At 49.4% G+C, this 26,959-nt stretch overlaps 4 protein-coding genes across 7 annotated transcripts; 1 reads left to right on the top strand and 3 right to left on the bottom strand.

Moving 5' to 3' along the window:
• Nucleotides 1-187: 187 nt before the first annotated feature.
• On the bottom strand, nucleotides 188-4,440 carry LOC101174543. The gene is made up of 5 exons (XM_011489116.2): nucleotides 4,314-4,440; nucleotides 3,964-4,197; nucleotides 1,464-3,320; nucleotides 1,309-1,395; nucleotides 188-356 (listed from the first exon to the last, which is right to left on the bottom strand). The coding sequence occupies exons 2-5, from the start codon at nucleotides 4,193-4,195 to the stop codon at nucleotides 328-330; spliced, it is 2,205 nt and encodes a 734-aa protein (XP_011487418.1). The 5' UTR covers nucleotides 4,196-4,197; nucleotides 4,314-4,440; the 3' UTR covers nucleotides 188-327.
• Nucleotides 4,441-6,608: 2,168 nt separating this feature from the next.
• LOC101174305 lies at nucleotides 6,609-10,227 on the bottom strand. Of its 3 annotated transcripts, none has more exons than XR_002292631.2 (6): nucleotides 9,783-10,022; nucleotides 9,565-9,717; nucleotides 8,041-9,489; nucleotides 7,870-7,958; nucleotides 7,278-7,332; nucleotides 6,609-7,209 (listed from the first exon to the last, which is right to left on the bottom strand). XR_002292631.2 is itself a non-coding variant. In XM_023950207.1 (6 exons), the coding sequence occupies exons 3-5, from the start codon at nucleotides 9,464-9,466 to the stop codon at nucleotides 7,310-7,312; spliced, it is 1,542 nt and encodes a 513-aa protein (XP_023805975.1). In that variant the 5' UTR covers nucleotides 9,467-9,489; nucleotides 9,565-9,717; nucleotides 10,140-10,227; the 3' UTR covers nucleotides 6,609-7,209; nucleotides 7,278-7,309. The 3 variants fall into 3 exon arrangements, 2 of the variants coding, with proteins under 2 accessions (XP_023805975.1, XP_004081403.1); XM_023950207.1 differs by lacking the exon at nucleotides 9,783-10,022 and adding an exon at nucleotides 10,140-10,227 and having other exon boundaries at nucleotides 7,870-7,962; XM_004081355.4 differs by having other exon boundaries at nucleotides 7,870-7,962; nucleotides 9,783-10,017.
• A 27-nt stretch (nucleotides 10,228-10,254) lies between these two features.
• On the top strand, nucleotides 10,255-15,983 carry kbtbd2 (kelch repeat and BTB domain containing 2). 2 transcript variants are annotated; one of them, XM_023950206.1, is made up of 4 exons: nucleotides 10,255-10,438; nucleotides 11,333-11,819; nucleotides 13,115-13,280; nucleotides 13,358-15,983. In XM_023950206.1, the coding sequence occupies exons 2-4, from the start codon at nucleotides 11,647-11,649 to the stop codon at nucleotides 14,915-14,917; spliced, it is 1,899 nt and encodes a 632-aa protein (XP_023805974.1). In that variant the 5' UTR covers nucleotides 10,255-10,438; nucleotides 11,333-11,646; the 3' UTR covers nucleotides 14,918-15,983. The 2 variants fall into 2 exon arrangements, with proteins under 2 accessions (XP_023805974.1, XP_004081241.1); XM_004081193.4 differs by having other exon boundaries at nucleotides 10,255-10,541.
• A 518-nt stretch (nucleotides 15,984-16,501) lies between these two features.
• Nucleotides 16,502-26,126, bottom strand: avl9 (AVL9 cell migration associated). Its single transcript, XM_023950265.1, has 16 exons — nucleotides 25,905-26,126; nucleotides 23,994-24,114; nucleotides 20,348-20,433; nucleotides 20,083-20,154; nucleotides 19,665-19,754; nucleotides 19,527-19,593; nucleotides 19,386-19,426; nucleotides 19,261-19,299; nucleotides 19,117-19,186; nucleotides 18,574-19,049; nucleotides 18,349-18,483; nucleotides 18,056-18,275; nucleotides 17,817-17,934; nucleotides 17,617-17,670; nucleotides 17,272-17,360; nucleotides 16,502-17,162 (listed from the first exon to the last, which is right to left on the bottom strand). The coding sequence occupies exons 1-16, from the start codon at nucleotides 26,064-26,066 to the stop codon at nucleotides 17,035-17,037; spliced, it is 1,968 nt and encodes a 655-aa protein (XP_023806033.1). The 5' UTR covers nucleotides 26,067-26,126; the 3' UTR covers nucleotides 16,502-17,034.
• Nucleotides 26,127-26,959: the final 833 nt, after the last annotated feature.

The raw sequence follows: 26,959 nt of genomic DNA, 5'->3' as shown, positions 1-26,959 counted from the left end.
AAAGTCTCAGTTCTGTATCACATGATAGAGGATCATGATGAAAAGAACCATGAAGAAAAATTAAACTGCCACAAAGACCAATTGCATGAAAACCTGTCAACCCATGAGTCTGGAGCTCAGTCCTGATTGGAAAACCTCAGAACAGAAGCCTGAAATGGCTCCATCTAGTGGACACAAGACGGCAGGACATTTGCAAAACTATCAAAGTTGTGTTTATTTAAAAACAGAACGTGAACATTGTGGTATATCATACACAGGTGAGTGAAAGGACAGCAGTTACATGACGTGCACATTTAAAGGTTTTGTGGAATGGTGCTCGTGTTCAAATCAGCATCGAGTGTCTTTTGTGCGGTTTCCTGCAAGAGGGAAGAGATTTTAAAAAACTGAAGAAAAGCAACAAATGCCAACATGCATGAAACAAAAGCTTTAAAGAAGCAGTCTGATTAGAAACATTTAGTTTGGTTATAGTATGTTTTTATTCTTCAGATAGAATGATAAAATGTTTAGATTAAAAATTAAGAATAAAAATCTACTTTGACTAATGACATCCACAGAAATGAGAAGTTCAGCCCTTTTTTATACTTTACAATTTCCTCTAATTTATATTTAAAACTTGTGGCATTGCATTCCATACAGCCCTGTCTTCTATTTTCAAACAGGCATATTTGGTCACACAATAATTCCACAATGAACCAGGAAAATAAAATAAGGTATAAATCTGCAAACAAACCAAAGATGAGGTTAAAATTATTTTTTTTCTGAGAAATATAAATAAAGGGCAATGCTCCTCTCAAAGCTTCAAGAAATTACAATATTCCATCACAATAAGGTGTCATAACTCGTTATATTTTAAAGTGTCAAAGCTAAAGACTTTGAAACCTTTATTTTAAATTTGAATGAATTTTAATGGGGGGGGGCTGTTTTGGAAAACAAGAGTGAGTTCATAATCTACTGAAGGTTTGATACTGGAGCACTGAGGCATCAACACCAAAGGATGGAATTTAAATGAACTAAAATGATTTAGCTTGCAGGTATATATTTGGTTTTAGGGCTGTTTAGTTTTCCTCCTTTTTGGAAAAAAGAAAAAAAAGGGATTAAAATCATTTTTTTTCCCTTGAACTTCAAACTTTAAAGGTTTCTTCTGTTTTAGTAGCTTTTTGGTTTAACATTTGTTTTAACAGTAGGATCAAACCTGGGCTGCATGGACCATACCATCCCATTTACACATCAAACAGATTAACAGCATCGTTTTCTTTGTGTGGAGCCCCCCCCCCAATAATCCTTTTTGAAATCTAAGATGCGACCCACCTTGTGGCTGTGACACCTTGTGCTTGTTGGAGTGTTGTGGTCTGTGGTGGTCCATGTTGGGCATGGCGTCCCTCCATGACCTCTCTGCTGAAACGCCTCGTTGTGAACACCTCATGAAAACCCGACATCGGGGGGTTCAAACGGCGTTCGCTTACCTGCTTGCCACCCGTGTCCCTGACACGGCTGGTCCCCGCCGCCCAGCTTGGCCTGCTGGGCCCCTGGAATGAAGCAGTTCTCGTCCGTTTCTGGGATGTCGTTGCCATGGTTACGGTGATGCAGCCTCCCCCAGGCAGCAAGCTGAGGGTGCAGCTCCGTGCACACACAGCGGTCCTTCGGCTTCGGATGAACGGCTACGCACACGTTTTGTTTGGACGACAGGGGCCTCTTAACGCCAGCCAGTTTCCTGGGGGCGTCGGCTGACTTCCATTTCACACCTGCGGGGCTGGAACTGTTCCCATCGGATTCTCCCTCCATGTCAGGTCCACGGTGGGGGATGTGGAGGTTGGGGTCAGAGGCCTTTCTCAGCCGGATCTTAGCGTGAGACGTGCAGGCGTCGCATGTGGGTAAGAGGACGTCGTTCCACTGCTGGAAGGGAGCAGCTTTCCGCTTCAGGCCTCTCAGGCCTTCCCGGGCTGGACTGGAAGACGAGCAGATCCTGCGTTTTGACAGACATCTGGAGCAGAGACGCTCTGCCTTGGACACGTGAGGGTTGAACGAGTCTTCGTTGAACTTCCTGCTGAGGCAGCACTCGTGGTCAGAGAGGCTGCGTCGATCCACCTTCTCCTGGAGTTTGAACCTCTGTTTTGGCGGTTCTTTGAACTCCAGGTCTGGTTTTCTTCTTCTGCCGTGTGTGTTGAAGCCTCGGCCACCCAGAGGTCTGCTCGGCTTCCTGGAGGCTGGCAGCATCTTGCTGCTGTAGTAGATGTTCTCAAAGTCAGACAGCCAGCTGCTTGAAGGAAGGTAAGCAGGCAGCGACTCGAAGGAGGTGTCCTGATGATCACTGGGATCCAGTTCTCTCCTGGGGGGAACTTTCCGCACCTGCAGAGGTGAACTCTCCAGCAGCAAAGTGGAAAACAGGGCGTCCTCTGCTTTACCCGTCATCTCAGACTTCTGAGAGTCTTCTGAAGCAAGATCTTCCATCACGAAGCAGAGATCTGCTTCAGGTACCGCATCATTTCCAAAGCTGTCCACAGGAGGCATCTCAGGCTCCGCCCTCAGAGACTCCTCCAGTCCATCCATGCTTTCATTCATTGCGATTGTGGAGGTGTTTTGGACCAGAGGTTCAACAGAAGAAACTGAAGTCTCCCTAGCCGACCAGACAATGGACTCCATCTTCCTCAGTTCATCCAGGTACTTGGGTTCAAACGGCAGATGAAAGCTTGGCGTCACACTCCGATCGTCGGGGCTTCCTGGAGACTCCTCTGTTTCCTTGGAGCTCAGGTTCTCAGCCGCTGATGTCTGCTGCTCCTCAGAACCAGAGTTTGGCGTCCCAACCAACAGGATGTCGGGACAAACCTGGACAGCCGACGTGGACTGCTCTGCAGGAGGCATTTTGTCCTGGAGGGGTGAGGTCTGTGACCAGGTTTTTGTTTTCTCGTGCACCAATAGCAGCCTGGGGGGTGTGGAGCAACCTTCAGTCTCCTCCATCTGAATGACCAAGCTGCTTTTGGAGGGCGTCCCGGTGGAGGAGAGGGACGCCGAATGCTGGAGTGCAGCAGGACAGTCTTGTTGGCCTCCGGGTGAACCGGGACTCAAACTCACCGCACTCTCGGCGAGGGTCCCCTGGACGGCCGTGAGCGGCTCGGTCTGGACCTCTGAGGTGGTGGTTTCCCTGAACGCAGAGGCCTGCTGGCAGCGGAAGCGGCGGGCGTGGAAGGCCATGTTCTGGTAGTACTGAGGGCTGAGCATGCGTCTGTAGTCCATCAAATGGAGCTGAGTGTGAGGCACGATGAAGCCTGGAGGCTCCATGTAGGGGTTCATCTGATAGTGGGGCATCACTGGCAGCCCAAACCCTTTACAAAGACACAGACGTTCAAACCATCAGGGGCGCCAGATAATACCCAAACTCAAAAAAAAAGCAGAAATGTGTCAAGACTTTGTTTCCACTGTGCTGTGATTAGAACATAGTCGCATTTTATTCTTGAATTTTCATCCTCCAACACTGACACTGAACACTGAACAAAAGTGGCTGCAGAACAACATTCAGAAAACAGACCTGTCCTACCTTTAATTACTTGCAAAACTTCAGTTTCTGACACCAAATAAAAGTCATTTAATCAAAAAGCTGAAGGGGACGAAAAAATTTAAATAAGCTCAAACTTTGTCACAACTAAACCTTTGGTGGGGCTTCAAGAAAAGCCAGAGATCCTGTGTTGCAAAAGCAGACCCCCCCCCCCAAAAAAAAAAAAGAAATTCTTGATCTGCCAATGGGGTAAGAAGTGGTCGAACCAAAAATTCTTATTCTAAGACAAACATCCTCACCAAGACATGTTTTCTTAAACTAAGATTATTTCACCATTGAAAACTTCCCTGAGAAGATTTTCTTTTCCTTGGAAGACATAAAATCAGACTCATTTCTGAAACAATTACTGTCTTAGACTGTGTGGATGAGCTGGACGCTCAGAGCAGCAGGACACACAGATCTGCAGGTCTTACCCAAGCCGGGGTAGTTGTAGTAGGGGTTGTAAGGCAGGGGCCACTGCAGAGTCTGCATGGGGAAGCACGGCTGCGACGACTGCACGTAGAAGAAAGGTTTGTGGTGCTGCTGCTCCTCAGGACGACCAGGCCCCGGCGGGGATCCGTGGGACTGCTTGGCTCCAAGCGCTTTAGGTGGACCGTGTTGGCCCAGAGTGTATGAATGCTGCAGGGTGGCGGTGACTGCTTCCATGTCTAAACGAAGAAACTCATGTTGAAGCAACGTTCGGCAGAAGAAAGACGTCACCCAGAAAGAAGCCAGTAAAGCTTTCCGACCTACTTCAGGCTGAGAACCAAAGGTGTGGACTCACTTGTCAGCTTCAGCTCTGATTGGCTGGCGTACGTCCAGGTGAAGATTGTCCAATTAGGCCTTAATGAGCTCCAATAAAGCCAGTGGAGAAGCCTCTCCTCCAGCAGGTGACTCAGTTCACCTGAGGAGTCACTTCACTCTGAAATAATTAGTCTGATTGACTCCAAAGACTCAGATCTGCAGTTTGTCACACATTTGGGCTTTTCCAGCTCTGATCCATTTTGACCGCCATCTGCATGCTTGTTTTCCGTGACGTGTTGTCTGAACACGCCTGATGCAGGTAATCGGGCTGGAACATGCAGACACGCCGGCCCCTGAGGCGTGTTCCAGGGAGAAGGTCACGTGACATAAGCGGATAAGTTTAAGGGTTAAGTTAGTGGATAACCTCAACTTTAGGTTTCTAAACCTGAGCTATCTTTGAAGTCACCATAGCAGCCTACTTTCTTAGCATCACCTAGTCCAGAGCAGGTGATGTCAAAGTAGACAGAGGTCAGAGTAGGACGTGACATTTCGTCCAGCATCCTGTGAACGTGGACGAACAAGCAAGACCTTTCTCACCGTGAGAGGATGACCAGACCAACGGACTGGTCGGATTTCCCACAGGAATGTTTGAAAAAGCTTCACCGTTTTTTAAATTTATTTAGAGAAACTTTAGAAACTACAAATACATAAAGTGATGAACCACAGGTCAGCTCTCATAAAATACCCCCCCCCCTCAGTAGAGATGCAGGGGAGGAACTCTGAATGTGACCGACCACAGAAACAGAAGAATGACAGAGACTTGATTTGTCTAAAATCACTTCAAAAACATTAAACACTGAGTCTCTTCTTGATTTCATGAAATACAAGTCAATTCTTTGCATAATTTGGTTAATTTATTATGAATTAAATTCCTTTTCACACACAGTTCCACCTCAAGTCGCTTCTCCAGTGTTTGCACCTTTTGGATGGAGACTTTCTTCTCTGAGAGGTCCATCTCTCCATGTCTCATGTGTCCAAACTAAAGGATGGTTCAGAAGCAGAACAAACTGCTGAGGAGGGCGGGGTCATGAAACGAAAGATGGAGGTCCTCTTTTCCAACAGAGAACATCTTCCACTCGGGACACTTACTGAAAAGCAGGAGGGGTCGGCGTCACTTGTCCTTGTCTTTTGTCCCAGTGGCTGTTGGGCTGGGAACCATTACTTTATGAACCGTATCATGAACAATGATTTTATGTGTGTATCGTTTATGAAGTACACTGTAAAAACAGAATCTTAAGAAGGTTAAGATGACCCGTGTTTCAAGAAAATTGCCCTTCTGTCTTGCAAGAAAAATCACCAAGACAGTTATTTAAAAGCAAAATAATCTCACGATGAGAAAACACGTCTTGGTGTTTACAATTCCTTGTAAGAATTCCTGGTAAAACCATTTTTCTGACCCTGTTGGCGGATTTGTTTTGCTCATCTAAAAAAAAATCTGCCAATGGGGTAAGAATTTTTTACTATTTCAGTTTTTGCAGTACATGTGTAAACCTGGTGACTGAAACAAACATGTATTTAGCCTTTCAGAGATGAATAAAGTATTAATCCTGCAGCTGAAACTCCAATAGAATGGTGTTTTAAGGATGCAAACAACCATGAAGAGGTCTTTGAAGTTTTAAAAAAAACCTAGTGGTAAAGTATCAACCTTTAAAGCCCCACTGATTAAAATAATGTTTTTAACATGTTCTTGTAGCAGTTTTCTAATAGAGGACATTTATAAAGAAAGTTGCACTTAAATTAGCATTTCTGAGAATTCCTTTATTCAAATCGTGAATCAGGAGCAGACGAAAAAAATGTTATTTGAAAAAAAAATAAGTCATATTTGTGACGTAGAAAATACTCTGGGTGGGGTCACAATCTTCTGGCTCTGCTCCATTCTGATCATCCACTTACAAATAGATCCATGGACGTCTACTTCCTCTGAACTGGAACCTGGATCAGAACTGTACTCCCATGTTGTTCACCATTTTTGTTGCACCGTTAATGCTAGATTGGGTGGTGCGAGGGGCTGTAGGCTAGCGGGAAAGCATCCAAACCGATGAATGCCGGGAAGTGGGCTTACTCTGCACCACAACCAAGAGGCAAATTTCTAACGAACTCCTGACGCTCTGCAGAAACTAGAAAACAGATTTTTTTTAAAAAATTTTGTCTAAAAACGGCATCACCATGAAAGACCACTGGGAACGCTTTGAAAATAGATGAAAAGATGATCAGAGTGGGACTTTAAGGGGTTGGAAGGGGTACATGAATGCAGAAAATGAATTTCACACACAGATGAGAGAATAACTTTTTTAATCATCTGAAAAGTTTCCAGATCCGTGGCGTTAAGTCTGAATCTTCAGGAACTGATGGATTTAGAATTTGCTGCTCCGCCATTGAAAACCAGCTCAGAGGTTTTTAACCTCCGTAATGCGGCTCAGGAAAATAAAAATAAACTATGAAAATCTAGTCAAATTTTTTAATTAAAAATAGACGTCAGAGTTTTTAAGAGTTCCCACTCTCCACCTTTAGATGACATTATATTGCTCAAAGATGCAAAAACTGAACAGCCGAAAATAAAGTGAATTTTTTTGCACACATATAGGAGAGTCTTTCAATACCTGCACTTGATTTTTGACTGTTGCTCCTCAAAAAGAGTGAATCATGTGAAAATGTCAGAACAAGGACTAAAGCAGCTTAAAGATTGACATTATTTTATTGGACTGACCCCAAACAGTGACACACCTTCCCCTGCATCTGTGAAATCCATCCGCCTGTAAGTGCATGGCAGCGTCACTGCAGACATTCTTAACTTCTCTAACCAAACCAATCTTCCTGTGCATTTCACCGGGTGTTCAATTCCCCAACCATCCGTGACTAAGCTTCTCGGGGGGGACCTGGGGAGCAGAGAGGCCGTCAGCACACCTGATCATGCGCGCGTTCGCAGAGAGAGACCAACACCTACAGTTCAACTCTTCAAAACGTCGGGAAAGGCCGTCAACATCTGGGATCTGATCTGCCTGCGGAGAGAAAAATGCTTCAGCTTCACAGAGATGATCAGAAAGGAGCACGGCGATCCGCTTGTGCAGCATTACTGGGGTTTTTCCTTCCTTCACTGCTTAGATAAAAGCTTCATTGCATCCTTCTGTCTGTTTTATCTGAGACCTTCTCCTGCTGAAGTCAACCAGGAAATAAATTCCCACTTTGGAAAGTGCTGCTTTGAACTGGAAGAACCCGGAAACGCGTTTGTCCAACATGACCGTCAGACTTCAGAGAATTCAGCCTGCTGCAGACTTCCCCCTCCAAGCTGTTTTTAGTGTGAAATTTGATCTTTTTTATAACTAAAATCTGTCTGCAGCTTTCAAAATCTAGCCATCAATTCCAGTTTAGGGTCAGCTCTGTTACTTATGGTAAAAGAGCTGAACCCCTGAAAATCTTCAGAAACCTGTCGTTCACCAAACAGCCGAGCGTTCGCCTCAGCTAACGTCATCCCATCCTGGGGCTGTGTTGAGGTGACGTTCAGAGGAGCAGTGGCTGCTGGGAGCTGCACGACTCGCCTTGTCTCTGTGGAGGCGCCGCGTGTCTCCTCCTGGGAATCACTTCCTCGGCCCACTGATCCGCTGTGGTTCCAGCGTCTCTGCAGGGTCTGTCTGAGAGCAGATCCACACCTTCACCTCTGGTTTCTGACATGGAGGGTCAGAACACAGAGGAACCCGTTCTCCACTTACCCTGACACGTCCTGCACTGCAACTTGCTGCCGTCCTGCTGCTCCTCTGCTTCCGCCGCCTCCTTCTGCTGCTGCTTTCCATCTTCACCCTCTTGGTCCTGCTCCGCTGGTTCTGGCGCCTCTCTGTATTGTCCCCTTTTATACCAAGACTTTGGGGCATGTCTTGCGGGGAGGATGTAAGATTTTCGGGGCGAAATGTGCTTCCTTACAACCACTCTGACTGGCTGCTCGCAGCTTCTCCCAAACTTTCCTTCCTCCTCCTCCTCTTCCTCCGAGTCTCCACCTTCATCCCAGTAAATCTTGGAGGTTTTGCTCCTGCTCAAGCCTTTATTCAAACTTTTCCCACAACAAGCACACATGTACCTCTTTGTGTCCGGTAGCCACACCTCGTTGCGGTGAGGGGATCCGCCCATGACCTCTGCGAGCCGCCTCCCTGTGTACACGTGCTTGGGAAAGAGGTCGACGTCCTCCAGATCTGTGGAGAACATCTCATCTCTGGAGGAGAGCTCATCCAAAGACGGACTGAGCACGCTCATGCGCTCGTGTGTGGCCTGCATGGAGAGGTAGTTGTAGTAGTAAGGGGCAGCTGGAGATAAAACGTGTCCGGCTGCAGCGCCGGCAGCAGCTCCAGGTGCCAAAACACAATCAAAGGGCAGTTTGAGGATCTGACAACCGAGTTCATCAGCAGGATGCTCCGCCTCTGGAACTACCTCACTGCTTTTAGCCTCTCTGGACTCAGGCTGGCTGGAGGAGGTGGGGGGCGGCTGCGTGGGTTTCTCAAGATCGCATCTGGGAACGCTCGAGTCAGTCACTGAGATATTTGACTGGATATCTGTGACCTGCTCCCTCTCTAAAGAGAAGAAGCGTTCCTCTGTTGCTGGATGCCTGTGCTCACAGTCTTCATGGACAGAAGAGCTATCTATTGGCAGCTCCTCCTCCAGTCCTCCTGACCAGCATGCCTGGGAGCTCTGGGTGTCCAAGGCCGCCTGGCTGGACTCGCTGTCATCCACAGCTACACTGGATTCCCCAAAAGTCACAGTAGGAGACTCCAAACAGCATCCGCGAGCCTCTAAAGGTGTGCTGTGATCCTGCTCCTCCCTTTTCTTCTCTTCTCCCGGTGGAGACATACTAAAGGAGTGCGAGGCGACGCCAGAGTCCAGCTCTCGGTCGCCACCCTGCAGCTCAGACACTCTGATCTTATCCAAGCATTCGATGAGTTTGGTGATGGCGTCACTGGGATCCGTCTGAGCCTCTGAACAGGCCGTTTCTCGGCGCCTTGGAGGCTGGGCGTGGGGATGCGGGCGTGGCATCTCACCCCAGGCGGGAGCGTGGAAGCGGGGCTCAAACACACGCCTGTAATCCATTGGATAGATTGGAGCGTGTGGTAAAACAAAGCCAGGATATGGCACATAGGAGTACGGGGGCATGCAGGGACGACCAACATTAAAACCTATAAGCAGATAAAGGCACATTTCTCCAACAATTCAGTTCACTTGGGCAGATTTAGGTTCAAATGACTTCTTACCTCCAGGCAGGCCGTACTGGGCGTATGGGTTGTTGAGCTGCAGGTGCTGGTACAGGAAGTAAGGCTGGGATGGAGGCTGGACGAAGAAGAAAGGCCTGGACGGCTGGTTCCTCTGTCCTCCATTCCCAAACGAAGGCAGCTGCTTGCTTGAATCTGTAAGACAGACACATTTTACCTTTCACATCGTATGTACATTTAATCTAAAGGAGAAGATTTACCATCCATTTTGGTTCACTTTGTTGCTCAGAAAAAGAAAAACCTTGGCTCCTGAATTCAGAATTAAGCTTATTAGTTCAGTTATTGAGTCTTTTAAAACATCTTTTTCTCTTAAACCAGACAGAAGTAAGAACTCTTCATTCTGCGTCCGGACAACATTTTTAGTCGTCTGACTGAAGGAGTCCTGGCCCTCCGCTAATAATCAGTCAAATGTGAGACAGCTGGGGTCTGCAGACCCACGAATCAGCTCTGAGAGCATTTCTGCCAAAGAAAACAATCCACGTTTTCACACTGAACCGCTGAAATAAAATATATCTAAACAGATAAGGTATAAAACAAAAGCTATTGAATTATTTTACATTCATGAATTAGCTGCGTGAGCGGCGGCGCAGCTGCTATGCGTCACTTGCTCCTGCAGGGGTCGCTGTTTCTCTGCATCCGGCTGGGTCACTGGGTTTAGGTGCATGCGCAGTATCCTCATTTGGCCCCTGGTCTCGGCGCTCCGCTGCTTTCTGCTCCAAACGACTGGTTCGGCCTGTGGACCTTCCTTGGCAGCTGTTTGGGATGGTGATGGCCGCTCTGACGGTTTGATGCCCACTAGGACCCTTGGATGTGGCTCCCAGGAGCGGTTTTCCAGAGAAGCGACTCCGTCAGCCAGGTCGCTAACCTGGGTTTGTTTTTCCGCTGTTAGCTTAGTTGATGGGGTCCCAGCGTGACCGCAGCTTCTGCAGACCGCTGCCGCCATTTCTTCCGTCTTTTCGGTGAGAGTTTCTCCTCCGGGGGGCTGATTTTAAAGCCATTGTCTGTTTGGATTCCGGTACCGCGCCTGAAAACACCGTCTGTTTGGCTTGAAGAGGAGGCTAATGCGGCTAGCAAGCATCGGCTAACTCGGCTAAATGTGCAGCTGAATGATCAGCAATCCGGATTTTACCCGCTGACAAAATCCTGTAATATTATCTGAAAAGTAGTTCCGAAAGATTTAAACCCGTTTCTGTTAGTCTTTTTGGGGTTTTGCGAAGAAAACTCCCGTTGTTTGGTTCTGAACGATGCTGTAGCTAGCTACCAACCAAGCATCGTGAAAACTACGACCCTCCCTGAAAGCAGCGCTGACTTCAGCTCACAGACTTCAGGGTTCAAACTCGTTTTTCCCCCTGCGCCTCGATGCCGATTAGGTTTTCTGAAGAGAAGCAGGCTTGGCTAACATGAACACATGATTCAAACGTCCTCCCTGAAAAGTCGGGGTGTTTTAGCATCTCCGGGGCGACAGAAGCCGCGGCCTGCGGAGGCTTTCGGGTAAAAACCTCCCTCAGGGCGGCTTCTTTCAAAGAAGCTGCGGTTTGTTTAGTCTGAGCCTGCAGCATTAGCCCCACGATGAAATGCTGGCTGTGTTTCTGCTGTTATTGATACAGCTTTGTCCCACTGGATGGAGGTTTAAGCTCTTATTTACCTGATATGTGGGTTTTATAATATGGGAATTCAGATGGCTCTTGAACGCAACAGGATGGACTGTACCATGACAGCACAGACTCATCCTGCTCTTCTGCCTTTGCAGCTCCCGTGCATCAGTGTTGTGACAGCAGCCCTGCGCTCTTCGCTTCCTGACTTCAGATGATGGATGAAGACTTTTCCAGCACCTTCCCAGCTCAGTTTTCAACTCATCTTCCACAAAAGGAGCAGCTATCAAACTTTCTGCAGAGAGGCTGAATACTTGCCCTGCTGGGGGTGTTCAGGAACCTCCCCTAGTTACTCTGAACTCTTTAGGAATAACATACGGAAGTTCTTTTTTTTTTTTTTTTTTTTTTTTTGGTCCGGTCCGGCCGGCTGTGTTAGTTTTCAAAACTGGGGCGCAACTCATGGGATGCAACCATGTCGGATCTTAGCGAGCGCAGGCCGGTGAACGCCGACTACGCCGTCTCCCTGCTGGAGCAGCTCAAGTTCTTCTATGAACAGAAGCTGCTCACCGACGTGGTGCTGCTGGTGGAGGGCTCAGAGTTCCCCTGTCACAAGATGGTCCTGGCCACGTGTAGCTCCTATTTCAGGTGAGTGTTGTCGGGCCGTTGCTGCAGTGTGGAATAACACGTGCTTCTGCGGAGGGGAGGTCAGCGGCGCTCCTCTTTTTTAACCCCCCCCCATCTGGACCTCACAGTCAGGCTTTTGAAAACACTTCCGACCGCTGTCCAACCCCACTTCCCTTTTGGCCACACACACACAGAAATTTAGAGTCTGCCCCCCTCCCCTCCACACACACACACACACACACACACACACACACACACACAGGGTTAGAGGTGTTGCGGCACATCCGCCAAACTGCCCCCCCTGCTTCTGCTTCTGTTTCATTTGCCTCCTCTCTGCGTGCATGCCTTGTTGTAGGAGGAAGTCTGGTCACTTAACTCTTGGTGTTGGTGGGGGGGGGGGTCAGACATCCTAAAACCCAGAGAGAAAGAAATGGTATTTATCTGCAGCAAATGATTTAGAATTAACCACATGTTTCTTATTTAAGCTACAAAAGATTCATTTTCTGTTTAATGAAGTCATGAAGACAGAAAATAATGATCGTAGCCGGAGGTTGAACCATCAACCCACCTGTCTCATAACATAACAGTCTCATAACAGTCACCTACAAGACTGTATCAGAGAACTGGACCGAGTTGGACGCCATCCATAGAAAATGGTTTACTTCCTGCTTCAAGCATATGAAGTCAATTCAGTCGCCATTTTTTTCACAATACGGACGGCGCCATGTTGGAGCCAGACGATGTCAGTTAGCAGTGATTGGTCCAAGTCTGAGTAAGTCTTTCCATGAATAGGCCTTAGGCCCAGACCATGGCCCTGCCTCTACCGTGCTGTGAGTTAGTGCCATGAAGCTTCTCAGCTGTTCCAGGTTTGTGTTCAGAGTCCGTTCTCTAGATAACTGAGCAGAGGTCAGTTCAGGATACGTTCATAACCCAACGTTGAAGATGCAATCAAGTTTGGTAGAGCTCTTTCTAAATCAATGTTACAGATCAATAAGTGTTGAGCATCTTTGATGCACTGTGTGTCAGAACATGCAGAGGAAATTAAGCTAATACCCCCAGGATGTGGGAGAACTTCAACACTCGTTTGTTAAACTGTATCAGAGGGTTCTGGGCTTCCAGATGAAGTTCTGACATCACTTTGGTTTTTGGAGGAAACTCTTGATTCAGGGCCTGAAGGTCTTTTTCTCATCCAGCTGTAGATCTTCTGGAGACATAAAGACTGACATGAGAACTGATGGGAAAAAGGGGGAAATTTGACGTTTGTGCCCGTGAACCAGGACGCTAAACGGCGCTCACCTGTCCCGTCTGTCCCACAGAGCCATGTTCATGAGTGGACTGAGCGAGAGCAAGCAGACGCATGTGAGCCTGAGGAACGTGGACCCGGCCACGCTGCAGATCATCATCACCTACGCCTACACGGGGAATCTGGCCATCAGCGACAGCACGGTGGAGCCGCTCTACGAGACCGCCTGCTTCCTCCAGGTGAGGGGAGCGTGCCGCACAGAACCCCGCTTTGCTTCTCCGCGTCTAACGTCGACCGCTGCGTTTGTCCCACGCAGGTGGAGGATGTCTTGCTGCAGTGCAGAGACTACCTGGTGAAGAAGATCAACGCAGAGAACTGCGTCCGCATGCTGAGCATCGGCGACCTCTTTAGCTGCAGCGAGTTGAAGCAGAGCGCCAAGCGGATGGTGGAGCACAAGTTCCCGGTGGTGTACCGGCAGGAGGCCTTCCTGCAGCTCTCCCACGAGCTCCTGATCGACATCCTCAGCAGCGACAACCTCAACGTGGAGAAGGAGGAGGCGGTGCGCGAGGCGGCCATGCTGTGGTTGGAGTACAACATGGAGGCGCGCTCGCAGCACCTGTCCTCCGTGCTCAGTCAGATCCGCATCGACGCGCTGTCAGAGGTGACCCAGCGGGCCTGGTTCCAGGGTCTGCCCCCTAACGACAAGTCTGTGGTGGTGCAGGGCCTCTACAAGTCCATGCCCAAGTTCTTCAAGCCCCGCCTGGGCATGACCAAGGAGGAGATGCTCATCTTCATGGAGGCCATGTCAGAGGTGCAAGGCGACGGCTACGTCATGTCCACCTCCGTGCCGACGGCCATAGTGTGTTACAGCCCCCAAGCGGAGAAGGTGTACAAGCTCCACAACCCCCCAGGAGATCTGCAGAAGGTGGGGACCCTGGTTACCCCCGACAACGACGTGTACATCGCCGGCGGACAGATCCCCCTGAAGAACTCCATCGCCAACCACGGCAAAGGCAGCAGGTTGCAGGCCGTCTTCCGCTCCGTCGACAGCTTCTTCTGGTTCGACGCCCAGCAGAACTCCTGGGTCCCCAAGACCCCCATGCTTTGTGCCCGGATCAAGCCCTCCCTGGTGTACTGCGAGGGCTGCATCTATGCGATCGGCGGGGACAGCGTGGGGGGGGAGCTGAACAAGCGCACGGTGGAGCGCTACGACTGCGAGAAGGACGAGTGGACCATGATGAGCCCCCTGCCCTTCGCCTGGAACTGGAGCACGTCGGTGGTGGCGCACGGCTGCATCTACGTGATGACGCACGACCTGACGTACTGCTACTTCCCCCGCGCCGACACCTGGGTGGAGATGGCCATGCGCAAGACCAGCCGCTGCTTTGCCTCGGCCGCCGCCTTCGGCGACCTCATTTTCTACATCGGGGGGCTCCACGTGGTCAGCAACTCTGGCGTCCGCATGCCCACCAGCACCATCGATGGCTCCTCCGTCACCGTGGAGATCTACGACGTCAACAAGAACGAGTGGCGCGCCGCCGCCAACATCCCCGCCAAGCGCTACTCGGACCCATGCGTGCGCGCCGTGGTGCTGCTCGGCTCTCTGTGCATCTTCATGCGTGAAACCCACATGAACGAGCGCGCCAAGTACGCCATCTACCAGTACGACGTGGAGCTGGACCGCTGGTTCCTGCGGCAGCCGGTGTCTGAGCGCGTGCTGTGGGACCTGGGAAAGGACTTCCGCTGCGCCGTGGGGAAGCTCTACCCCTCCTGCCTGGAGGAGTCGCCGTGGAAACCCCCCACCTGCCTGTTTTCCCCAGACGGAGCAGATGAGTTTGAGGTGGACGGGGAGCTGGTGACCTTCCCCCACGTATAGCTGTCACCCCCCCCTCCACCTGACTGAATGAACCAGAAGTCCAATATTAAAGGGGGAGGGGCTTCCTCTCCCCACGTGGTCAATAGCTTTGTGTTTGTTTTTGGCGGGGGGGGGGGGGCGTTGGTGAAAAAGGATGCTCCTTCCGATGTTGGAGAACGCCCCAACACCTGTACTCGGGGGTCCGATCCTCTACACAGACGTGGTGATGAAGAGCATGCCCCCCCCCCCCCTTCTTTTACTGGTAAAGAAATACTCTGCATTAGCGTGTGAGATGTTCACGCAGCTCTGAAAAACACCAACGCAAAACTCTGAGCTCGTTTGTTCATGTCTGTTCGAACGGCTTCTTCCAATAAAGGTTATTCAAAAACGGCCTTCATGACCACAAACGCTGCAGAGCTCAGCAGATCGAGCCGCTGCTCCGTCTCCAGGTTGTGTGCAGAGTACTTCTTTACGCGTCCGATCATGCGTTCCCCTCAACGACCCCCGATAGGTTGTGAGGTGGGGCGGGGGGGATTTGAACCGACGGCGGCTGCAGGTCCAGCCTCCCTCTCTGCCCCACCCTCCTCCCCGACTCCACCTCCGCAGCTCCATCTGCTCACAGGCTCATGCGTTTTTATTTGTAAGCTGCTGAAATCTAGAAATATCTATAAAAATATCTATTTTCATATGTGTAAAGACAGCTGTTCTGAGTGATGGGGGGACCAACTCGATTTTGTATTTGTTGTTTCTTTTTAAGTTTAACATCAGACTTTACTGTAGTGTGGTTGTTGGTTCCACCCCTTCGCTTTGTTTTTTGGTTTTTTTCCTGGAGTGAATATCCATAAATACTGCTGCTGACCTCCACCCTGGGGTGTTGCTATGGAAACCAGCCCAGCACTAGGACTGCTGGGGATACAAAGGTGTTTGTGTGTGTATGTGTGTGGGGGGGGGGTTTCCTCTTACCTTTAAGAATACATGAGCACGGGTGCTTCATGACGAACATTACGAGCATGTTTGGCTGCATTATTTTCCATCAGCACTGTATTTTGAATGAACATTAATTTATTAAAATACATACCAAACCTTCTGCAGATGTTTTTACTTCAATTAAAATATGTATATATGTATATTTTTTTTTACTGTGCTAGAGGACACTTGTCTGGAGAGTTTGATCAGAACCAGCATCAGAAAGATTAGTCACAATGCACACTTTTTTCACAATTTTGCAATTATTCAACAAACGATTAGATTTTGTTTTTTTCCTACAATTTTTAACTTATCTTTACAAGAACATCAGGACAATGTTGTGGGCGGCAGGTGAACAACTTACTTCCATCTTTGTGATTCCCGTAAACTTAGATTAAATCCGTACGCCGTACACTTGGACAATGTCCTGTAACCCTTGTTCTATCCTAGGCACTTTACCATTGGGAGTTGGGTCATCTAGACCCACTAGACAGTGCTCTGAACCTTTTTTCCTCAATGATTTGTGATCTTCACTGGTGTCCATGGATTACATGAAATCTTTCTTTGAAATCTTTCCTCTCATGAATCTGGCTCTGCCGTTTGTCCAAAAAAAAAAAAAACACTGAAAAAGGTGAGAAATGTTTTTTAAAAAGTGCATTTCTTTATTTATCATCCGTCATACAGCATCATACCACCAGGGCCAGAATATACGATAAAATATCACTTCATTTAAAGTATCTGTCAGGAAAATATTCGGTACATTCAGACTTTAAATACAAAATAAAAAGATTTCAGGATAAAAAAACTAAAACCTCTTTCAACACCAAAGACAACACACAACACAGAAAAAGCAGGAAGTAGTCAACAAAGAGCACTTTGCTTGGAGGGAGGAGATCCTGTGAACACCTGAAGAGTCCAGGTGGACTGGATGGTCCACCTTTAGAGTAAAACGTTCCTGAACGCATCACAGCGTCAAATTCAGACGGATCTGCTGATGGTTTTCCACGGCAGAAGAATTATCAGCTCTGAGGCAGGAGCTCCTCCCATTCCTGTTTGGGGGCGGGGCATAAGGAGGCTGGAACTTGCTCTCGGGTTCTGCTACAGCTTGGTCAGAGATCCAGTTTGAAGGTTCAAATGACTAAATGGGGACTTAAGAGGGGGGACAGCTGCTCTCATGGTTTGGTCTCAGTGGCGGGTTCAGAAACTTCTGGTCCGGTCACCAGAGCAGGATGGGCCAGTGTGGAAAACCAGGAGGACATGGCGGACTTCGCGCTGTTCAAAGCTCCGCCCACCGTATGACCTGGGAGAATGGCAGAAATAAAGATTCACACATCGTGTTTCTAATTCCTCTAAGATCTGGACGTGCGTGTGTGAGGATCGGTCTCGGGGTTCAGTGGGCGGGGTCTTACCCACTGCCTTCCCTGTCTGGACCATGCTGCGGCTGGTGGTCATCATGGCGTTCCCCAGCTTCTTCCCTCTCTCACTGTTCTGCACTGAGCTACAGGCGGGAAGAAGGGCAAATGATTAGCAAAAACCTATTTTTGTTACACCAAAACAAATTTAAATTACAGGATCAATGAAACACAGCAGCTGTTCTGCTCACACTGACCACTAGAGGGCGACAACTAGCGTGTTTTTTACTTAAGCTAGGCTTTTACAGCAAACAGGTCCTGCCCGTAACTGCTGTGTATCAGCTGCTGTACTAGAATTTCCCTCACACTAGGCGGTCAGTGAAGTGCACACCGGATGCTTACTGTGAGAGGCGGAGCTTGACGTCGGCCACGCTGTACTGACCATGGAATGGGTGACTGGAACAGAAAACACGAATCAAACTAGAAAACTAAATAACACTGATAAAAACTTAAGAAAAACTAAAAGTAAAGAAAAATCTGAAACGGGTGAATAACTTTAATAGAAAAAGATGTTCCTGCCAGGGGGCGGGGCTTGGACCTACCCAGGAGTGATGGTGGACATGGCAACGTGCTTGTTGCTGGACCAAACCCTGAAGCTGTGGGTGATCTTCCACGCTGTGATGAAAGGAGCTCCAAAATCGGCCAGCAGCCTCTCGTTGTCTGGTGGGGGGAAGGAGAACCGGATCAACCCCCCCCCCCTGCTGACTTTGCTGCATCGACCCCCTCCCAATAGAAGGACATTAAAAGAGGGCGAAAGACGGCCGCACCGCCGCACTCTTACCTGGCTGCAGCGTGGACGACAGTAAGGAGTGCAGGTACAGGGTGAACTGCGCCCTGATCCACTCGTCCCCCCCCTCCCAGCCCGTCCCGTCCAGGAACACGTCGTCTCTGTTGTCCGTCACGTGTTTGACCAGGTAATCGGCAAAGCGCAGGTCCGCCGTGGTCAGGCTCAGGGTCTTCCTGAGCTCTGGATCCTGGATCTGGATCTGAGCGTCCTCCACCTGCCGCGGCGGCAGCAGAACGTTCAGAGTGCGTCATCTGTCTGACTGGCGGTGGAGGGGGGGCGGGACTTACTTCGATGACGGCATCACTGAGGTGCCTTTGCTGACGAAACAGGATGTTGGTTGCCCCGGCGACGAAGCCTCGCACAGCCACGTCTGACAGGAGGTGATGCTGCTGCAGCGCCATGTAGGGCAGGCACAGGTAACCCTGGCAACGAGACGGCAGAGGTTGCTGCTCTGCTGGAAAGCCACACCCACCTGAGGGCCACAGAAGAGATGAGGGGGTGGGGAAGCTCACCTTTGTGAAAATGGCGAGCGGGAGACCATACTGATCCTCCTCCAGTCCTGACACCAGGCCCTGGGTGACCCCGCCCTGACCGCTGACCGCATGCGGCTGCACAGTGATGGGAACACCTGGCTGGGAGTCAAAGGCATCCAGAAGCTCCTCCTCTTTCTCAGGTGACTCTCGGGGACCGCCTTCGTCCAAGACGCCTGGGTCCAGAGTCTCCCAGTCACTTTCCGAGGACACCGGAGAGGCGGACACCGGAAGCTTGAGGAGGTGGTTCCCCCCCTCCGTGCTGTTACCAGAGGACACAGAGTCTCCTGCAGGGGGCGCCGCTCCCTCCAGGCCCTGCTTTGGGTCTGTAACATCAGAGACGGACACGGACACGAACTCCTCTGCTCCGGAGACGGTCTCCTTCAGAGGCAGCTGCTCCGACACGCTGCTCCTGGGCTTGTAGTGGGAGGAGTCCACCAGGCCGTGCTCCATCATTCCTGCACGGAAACGCCGTGATCAGGTCTGACCTTCTGCAAGCTGCTGTGCTCCTCCTGCAGCACTCACCGGGAAACAGCGACAGAACCGTCATGAGGGCTCCCACCAGTCTGCTGACGGGAGAAATGTAGAACAGGACCTGCAGGCAAACATCCAGATGTCACACCCACAACTTCAGCAGCAGGAAACTGGAAAAGGCTCCTCAGCTCTCACCTTCTTCTCCAGCAGGATGAGCTTGAAGAGGATGAGAACCTGCACAGATCAGAGCAGAGTCACAAAGAGAGAAGAAGAAGACGCAGATCTTCTGCACCCGATGTCAGACGTGTCTTCTTTCTGACCTTGTGTCGGAAGTGCAGAATCAGGTCTCTGGCTGATAATCCTGAAAAGAATCACAAGCTGTTCCTCAGAGGAGCTTCTTCATGCAGCAGCAGATAAAACAAGAACAACGCGTTCTAACAGCGGGAAAGAAGAAGTCGTACCGAGGTAAACCTGGGACCCGTCCAGGGCTGATCCTCCCAGAGAGCCGTTCATGTGATCGTACAGCTCCTGCAGAGGAGAAAGGAGGTGAGACAAGTAGAGCACGCCCACCGACGGCCCCAGGCCCGGTTTTCACCCACCTTCAGGATGGAGATCTGGGAGAAGTCTTTCTCCTCGAAGTAGGCGTGTGTGATCAGCTGCAGCTTTGCTTGAAGGAGACCATAAAGAGGCTGCAGACAGAAGAAGCCCGTCACCCACAGACCAGAACCCACGTGCCTGAAGGACGCACATCGCCGCTCGCCATGATGACGCTTCTATTCTAAGTTCAAACTATTCTTGCTTCAGATTTAAGACAGACTTTACGAAGGAGGTCCGTCTTACATGCAGCAGGGCGGTTTTAAAAGTCCAGGGTTCTGACCTGCTAGCCCGGTCGCTTAGAGCTCAACTCTGATCAGACGTAGATGCAGATGATAGATCTGCCCCCCCCACTGCTCCAGTTATCATGACATCTCACAGATTTTCCCAAACCAACAGGGCCACATCGGGGGGGGCACTCACCACTCTACTGAGAACGCAAACACTCTTCTGAACCGTCTCCCTGGTGACGTCGGCCTGTCGGACCTTCAGGGCCTGCAAAGAAAAGACCCTCCTTGAGTTTTTACTTTAAGCATTTCATTGTTTTTTTTGCACATGAAAGAAGACTTAAAACAAAAGTCTTTGTCCTAAAGCTAAACAACCAGATTTAATGTTATTCTGGAAACTATTTTACTTTATTTGATTAATCTAATCTTCATTTGAAAATATTATCAATCCAAAAAATGACCTTAGCTTCTATCTGGCGATAACAGGAAACTCCATAGACGCACTTCCCGTCTCCAGAGAGGGGGGGCAGATGAAAATACACCGTGTCTGCAGATCAGAGAGAACCAACAGTGTTAATGTTTAGCGAACATCTCCTACAGAATGGGACCGGTACTACAGAGTTCTCCAGGTTCTGCTGCTGAGCTTCAACTTTCACAGAAACATTTAGGTCCACCAGACCTGCAGACGCATGAATGTGCAGCAGCTCTGAGCACTCACTGCTTCAGGGGAAGGCTGCAGAAACAGCAGGTGAGGGCTGCAGAAACAGCAGGTGAAGGCTGCAGAAACAGCAGGTGAGGGCTGCAGAAACAGCAGGTGAGGGCTGCAAAAACAGCAGGTGAAGGCTGCAGAAACAGCAGGTGAAAGCTGCAGAAACAGCAGGTGAGGGCTGCAGAAACAGCAGGTGAAGGCTGCAGAAACAGCAGGTGAAAGCTGCAGAAACAGCAGGTGAAGGCTGCAGAAACAGCAGGTGAAAGCTGCAGAAACAGCAGGTGAAGGCTGCAGAAACAGCAGGTGAAGGCTGCAGAAACAGCAGGTGAAAGCTGCAGAAACAGCAGGTGAAAGCTGCAGAAACAGCAGGTGAAGGCTGCAGAAACAGCAGGTGAAGGCTGCAGAAACAGCAGGTGAAGGCTGCAGAAACAGCAGGTGAAGGCTGCAGAAACAGCAGGTGAAGGCTGCAGAAACAGCAGGTGAAGGCTGCAGAAACAGCAGGTGAAGGCTGCAGAAACAGCAGGTGAAGGCTGCAGAAACAGCAGGTGAAGGCTGCAGAAACAGCAGGTGAAGGCTGCAGAAACAGCAGGTGAGGGCTGCAGAAACAGCAGGTGAGGGCTGCAAAAACAGCAGGTGAAGGCTGCAGAAACAGCAGGTGAAAGCTGCAGAAACAGCAGGTGAAGGCTGCAGAAACAGCAGGTGAAAGCTGCAGAAACAGCAGGTGAAGGCTGCAGAAACAGCAGGTGAAAGCTGCAGAAACAGCAGGTGAGGGCTGCAGAAACAGCAGGTGAAGGCTGCAGAAACAGCAGGTGAAAGCTGCAAAACAGCAGGTGAAGGCTGCAGAAACAGCAGGTGAAAGCTGCAGAAACAGCAGGTGAAGGCTGCAGAAACAGCAGGTGAAGGCTGCAGAAACAGCAGGTGAAAGCTGCAGAAACAGCAGGTGAAGGCTGCAGAAACAGCAGGTGAAGGCTGCAGAAACAGCAGGTGAAGGCTGCAGAAACAGCAGGTGAAGGCTGCAGAAACAGCAGGTGAAGGCTGCAGAAACAGCAGGTGAAGGCTGCAGAAACAGCAGGTGAAGGCTGCAGAAACAGCAGGTGAAAGCTGCAGAAACAGCAGGTGAAAGCTGCAGAAACAGCAGGTGAAAGCTGCAGAAACAGCAGGTGAAAGCTGCAGAAACAGCAGGTGAAAGCTGCAGAAACAGCAGGTGAAGGCTGCAGAAACAGCAGGTGAAGGCTGCAGAAACAGCAGGTGAAGGCTGCAGAAACAGCAGGTGAAGGCTGCAGAAACAGCAGGTGAAGGCTGCAGAAACAGCAGGTGAAGGCTGCAGAAACAGCAGGTGAAGGCTGCAAAACAGCAGGTGAAGGCTGCAGAAACAGCAGGTGAAGGCTGCAGAAACAGCAGGTGAAGGCTGCAGAAACAGCAGGTGAAAGCTGCAGAAACAGCAGGTGAAGGCTGCAGAAACAGCAGGTGAAGGCTGCAGAAACAGCAGGTGAAGGCTGCAGAAACAGCAGGTGAAGGCTGCAGAAACAGCAGGTGAAGGCTGCAGAAACAGCAGGTGAAAGCTGCAGAAACAGCAGGTGAAAGCTGCAGAAACAGCAGGTGAAGGCTGCAGAAACAGCAGGTGAAGGCTGCAGAAACAGCAGGTGAAGGCTGCAGAAACAGCAGGTGAAGGCTGCAGAAACAGCAGGTGAAGGCTGCAGAAACAGCAGGTGAAGGCTGCAGAAACAGCAGGTGAAGGCTGCAGAAACAGCAGGTGAAGGCTGCAAAACAGCAGGTGAAGGCTGCAGAAACAGCAGGTGAAGGCTGCAGAAACAGCAGGTGAAGGCTGCAGAAACAGCAGGTGAAAGCTGCAGAAACAGCAGGTGAAGGCTGCAGAAACAGCAGGTGAAGGCTGCAGAAACAGCAGGTGAAGGCTGCAGAAACAGCAGGTGAAGGCTGCAGAAACAGCAGGTGAAGGCTGCAGAAACAGCAGGTGAAGGCTGCAGAAACAGCAGGTGAAGGCTGCAGAAACAGCAGGTGAAGGCTGCAGAAACAGCAGGTGAAGGCTGCAGAAACAGCAGGTGAAGGCTGCAGAAACAGCAGGTGAGGGCTGCAGAAACAGCAGGTGAGGGCTGCAAAAACAGCAGGTGAAGGCTGCAGAAACAGCAGGTGAAAGCTGCAGAAACAGCAGGTGAAGGCTGCAGAAACAGCAGGTGAAAGCTGCAGAAACAGCAGGTGAAGGCTGCAGAAACAGCAGGTGAAAGCTGCAGAAACAGCAGGTGAGGGCTGCAGAAACAGCAGGTGAAGGCTGCAGAAACAGCAGGTGAAAGCTGCAAAACAGCAGGTGAAGGCTGCAGAAACAGCAGGTGAAAGCTGCAGAAACAGCAGGTGAAGGCTGCAGAAACAGCAGGTGAAGGCTGCAGAAACAGCAGGTGAAAGCTGCAGAAACAGCAGGTGAAAGCTGCAGAAACAGCAGGTGAAGGCTGCAGAAACAGCAGGTGAAGGCTGCAGAAACAGCAGGTGAAGGCTGCAGAAACAGCAGGTGAAGGCTGCAGAAACAGCAGGTGAAGGCTGCAGAAACAGCAGGTGAAGGCTGCAGAAACAGCAGGTGAAGGCTGCAGAAACAGCAGGTGAAGGCTGCAGAAACAGCAGGTGAAGGCTGCAGAAACAGCAGGTGAAGGCTGCAGAAACAGCAGGTGAAGGCTGCAGAAACAGCAGGTGAAAGCTGCAGAAACAGCAGGTGAAGGCTGCAGAAACAGCAGGTGAAAGCTGCAGAAACAGCAGGTGAAGGCTGCAGAAACACCAGGTGAAGGCTGCAGAAACAGCAGGTGAAAGCTGCAGAAACAGCAGGTGAAGGCTGCAGAAACACCAGGTGAAGGCTGCAGAAACAGCAGGTGAAGGCTGCCCCCTCCCTCTACAGTGGCATAGAGCTGTTCACTAAAACTGCGCTGAATGAGGCCTTCTCCACATGCTGGCAGAGCAGCAGCAGAACATCTCATCCACTGCTCCGACATCAGCTGACAGATTCTGGCCAGCCTGCTGCACTTTGGCTCTGTTGTCAGGACAGTCCGGGGTGGGACCCTCCAGAGTCACGTGACCACAGGAGAAGGTCAGCTGACTGGCACTTGGAAGAAACTCATTCCAGCCCAAAATGGAACAGCATTCTGATCCTGAACATAATCTACGTCATTTTCATTTATTTGATGGCAGTCAAATGTGAAAACAGCAGACTGGTGCAGACTCAGATGTTTCACTACCAATGAGGGCTTCAAAAACCGACAGTGAAGATGTTCAGGGAACATCAGATGAACTTCTGTTCCTCCAGGAGAAGCCGATCAGCTGACCTCAGAGAATAAGGGAGAGAAGCTTAGAGATGTACGGAGCAAACTGCAGCCTCCCGGCCCGTAGGTGTGACATACCCTCCTGGTAGTTGTGCGCCCCGTCAGGGAGAGCTAGAAACGGGAGGTACCTCCACTCCTCCGGAACCAGGCTGCTGTCGTGGCCTTCATCCGGCATCAGAGGTGGGTACGAAAACTCCACCTGAAGGCAAAACAGAGAAAGGTGCTTTGGGTCCCACAAATACTCACAGAGAACAGGTATGAGGGTGGGAGTGTGGTGATATGGGCCTGTACTGAGCATGGAGGACTTTATGCTGACAGAAGCGGACTTCCTGAGCCTGGAGGAACAGTTCGTTCCCAGAGACCATCCCCACAAATTCCATCTAAGAGAATTTTCTGAAGAAGGATTTAAGGAAAATGAGCTGATCAGGAATGTGGAAGAACCTGAAAGCAGCACAGCTTCAGGGGAATCCTTCAGATCCATCAGCCGATTCTTCAATAAGATGTCGGTTTTTTTGTTCCTTCTTCTAATCCAAACTCTGGATTAATGACATCTGCTGCTTCTTCTTCTGGTTCTTGAGGGGGCTGTCTGTATCAGGAAGGGGCGGAGCAGGGAGCTTGTGGCCCCGCCGAGTGTATTTTCTGTGTCACAAATACTTGGATATTTTCTTTTCCTTTTTAAAGGATGCAGAAGTGATTCAAACTGCTGTTAACGAGTGAACTACGGTCGATTAGAGCGTCCTACAAACCGACAGGACGGTGCACCTGCCCCCGAGCAGCTTCTGCTCCAGGAAAGCCTGCTGAGAGTAACCTGCTGGTCCTGAACGCCACACACCCAACAAGCGTGTCTCACTCCTCTTCAGGGCGAGCCGCCGCTTCACCGGCAACTTCTTGGTTTTGCAGATAAAGTTTGGACTATTCTTTGACATTTTTAGAAGACTGCTGTCATTTAATATTCGAAAAGAAACCTCCCTTTTTTGTGTAAAAACAGAGGAAACTCAAACCTCCCACGATAACTATGAAGCATGGCAGTGGAGGTGTAATGATGTGGTCCAGAACACAATGCTTTCCCTCATATTCCTGTGTGACACCATCCGAGAAGACAAAGCCGTTTTCAAGCTGCCGTGTGTTGGGACGGGCGGAAAGGAGAGCCATGAACCGCCACCTGCCAGACTCAGAGGAGGAGATCGCTAACCGCTATCAAATAACCGCCACCAAGACGGAGCGCAGTACTCTTTGTGAGGCTGCAGGCAGACAGACGTGAAAAGCTGCTTTTTTTTAGGGTTCGGTTCGAACAGCAGCTGCTTCAGGGATGCAAATACTGTCAAGGATTTCCAGGAAAATGAAATGAAACGTGAGCTGCATAAATAAATATTTCCTGAAGCAGAAACTGTCATGTTTTTACATTCCAGCAGCTTCAGATTTGTATGTTTAGAAACACAGTGAAGACATGAGGAGTGAACTTCACCCTCAAACCTGCAGTTAAATGTCTGTAGAGGCTGTTTATTGTTGTGTTTACACTCAACCCCATACATGTCCTGCAAAACTCAGAATAATCGACAGGAATGACTATAAATATAGAAAAAGACCACAAATGTATCACTGTATGGGTTCTCCTTAGAAGTGTGGGTTCAGAAGAGGAACCTCAGCATCAGCCGGTTCTGGTACCAGCAGACGAAACCTACAACGCAGCAAAGCCTTTTTCTTTTATTCTTATTATCTGGCTCTTTAATCCATCAGATTGGACACTTTTGACTGATTTTATCTCAGAAAACGACAAAAACAAATGTGATTATTAGGTATCGATCCCCGCAGCAGGTCCAGAACCAGGACTTTCACAGATATTAAGACCCAGATGTGACCAGGAACATCCAATAATGTCCATCTATCCTAAACACTAACTAATCAATAACCGTGACCCCCCCAGAATGACGCGGGAATCGTCTTTCTGACAGTTAGCCGCTAGCTTGGTTAGCATACTTCCTCCCTTACCTGGCAGCCCTTTTTGTGGTGAAATCCGACCACGACGATGTGCAGAACCGGACCTTTCTCGTCGTCTCTGCCGTGACTTTCCATCCGCCTGCTGCCCCCGGGGCTCGGACGAACACCGCCACCACGAGAGCCGAGTTCCAGGACTGACGCCGGGTCCAACATCGGCAGCGGGGCCCGATAGAACTACCGCACTGACCAGGAGGTTCGGGGGCGGGGCTAAAGCTTCCCCGCAGCGCACTTCCGTGTTTGTTTCGAAGGGAGATTTGTGACTCTTTTTTTTTTTTATTATAAAATATGTAGTTTCATTCTATTTACAGGCTCTTCCACATACTGCTAATCAATACTCTAACATTAAATAGAGATTTAAACAATAATGCAGAGACACGTCCGTAGTCATTACGTCATTATTGCAGCAGTTGCTGACTTGTTCATTGAATTAAGACACTAATGTAGCCTATGATATTTCCGTAATAAGCTATGAGCGGATAATATTACATAATGTAAGGCAATACTTTACCTTACACTGATGTACACTTTCTAACAATAAAAAATACCTGGAGCTGTACAAAGAATGACGTCACATACAGGAAGGACTGATGTAAAAACATCAGAATTCCACATTGTATAATCTTCCAATTCAAACTGAAGTGAAATATATAGGTGCTTTAACAACAAAAGACCAACATGCAAGAAGCTCTCTTAACCTTAACCCAATAATAGAAAAAAAACACACACAAAGGAAAGTGAATCAGTGGCTCTCCAAAGATTGATCTTTAAGAGGAAGGATTTTGAGATAAGATAAGATAAGATAAAGCTTTATTGTCATTGTACAATCACACTTGGTACAACAGTACAACGAAATTGCAAACTGTCCCACATTGGTGCAAAGAGAAAGAAGAAAACAACAATTATCTTTTACACACAAAAAAGTATAAAAAATAAATAGATACATATATAAATATATACTGCAACTTCCAGCTTTTTCTGCCACAATTGACACAAAAATGGATGTGAGATTGTGGAAGGCTGGGCATGCTTTTACATTTCAACATGTT

The sequence above is a fragment of the Oryzias latipes genome, chromosome 20 (genome assembly GCF_002234675.1).
Source record: "Oryzias latipes chromosome 20, ASM223467v1".
Taxonomy (NCBI): domain Eukaryota; kingdom Metazoa; phylum Chordata; class Actinopteri; order Beloniformes; family Adrianichthyidae; genus Oryzias; species Oryzias latipes.
The sequence above is the reverse complement of the archived record's forward strand: the minus strand, read 5'-3'. Positions and strand labels throughout refer to the sequence as shown.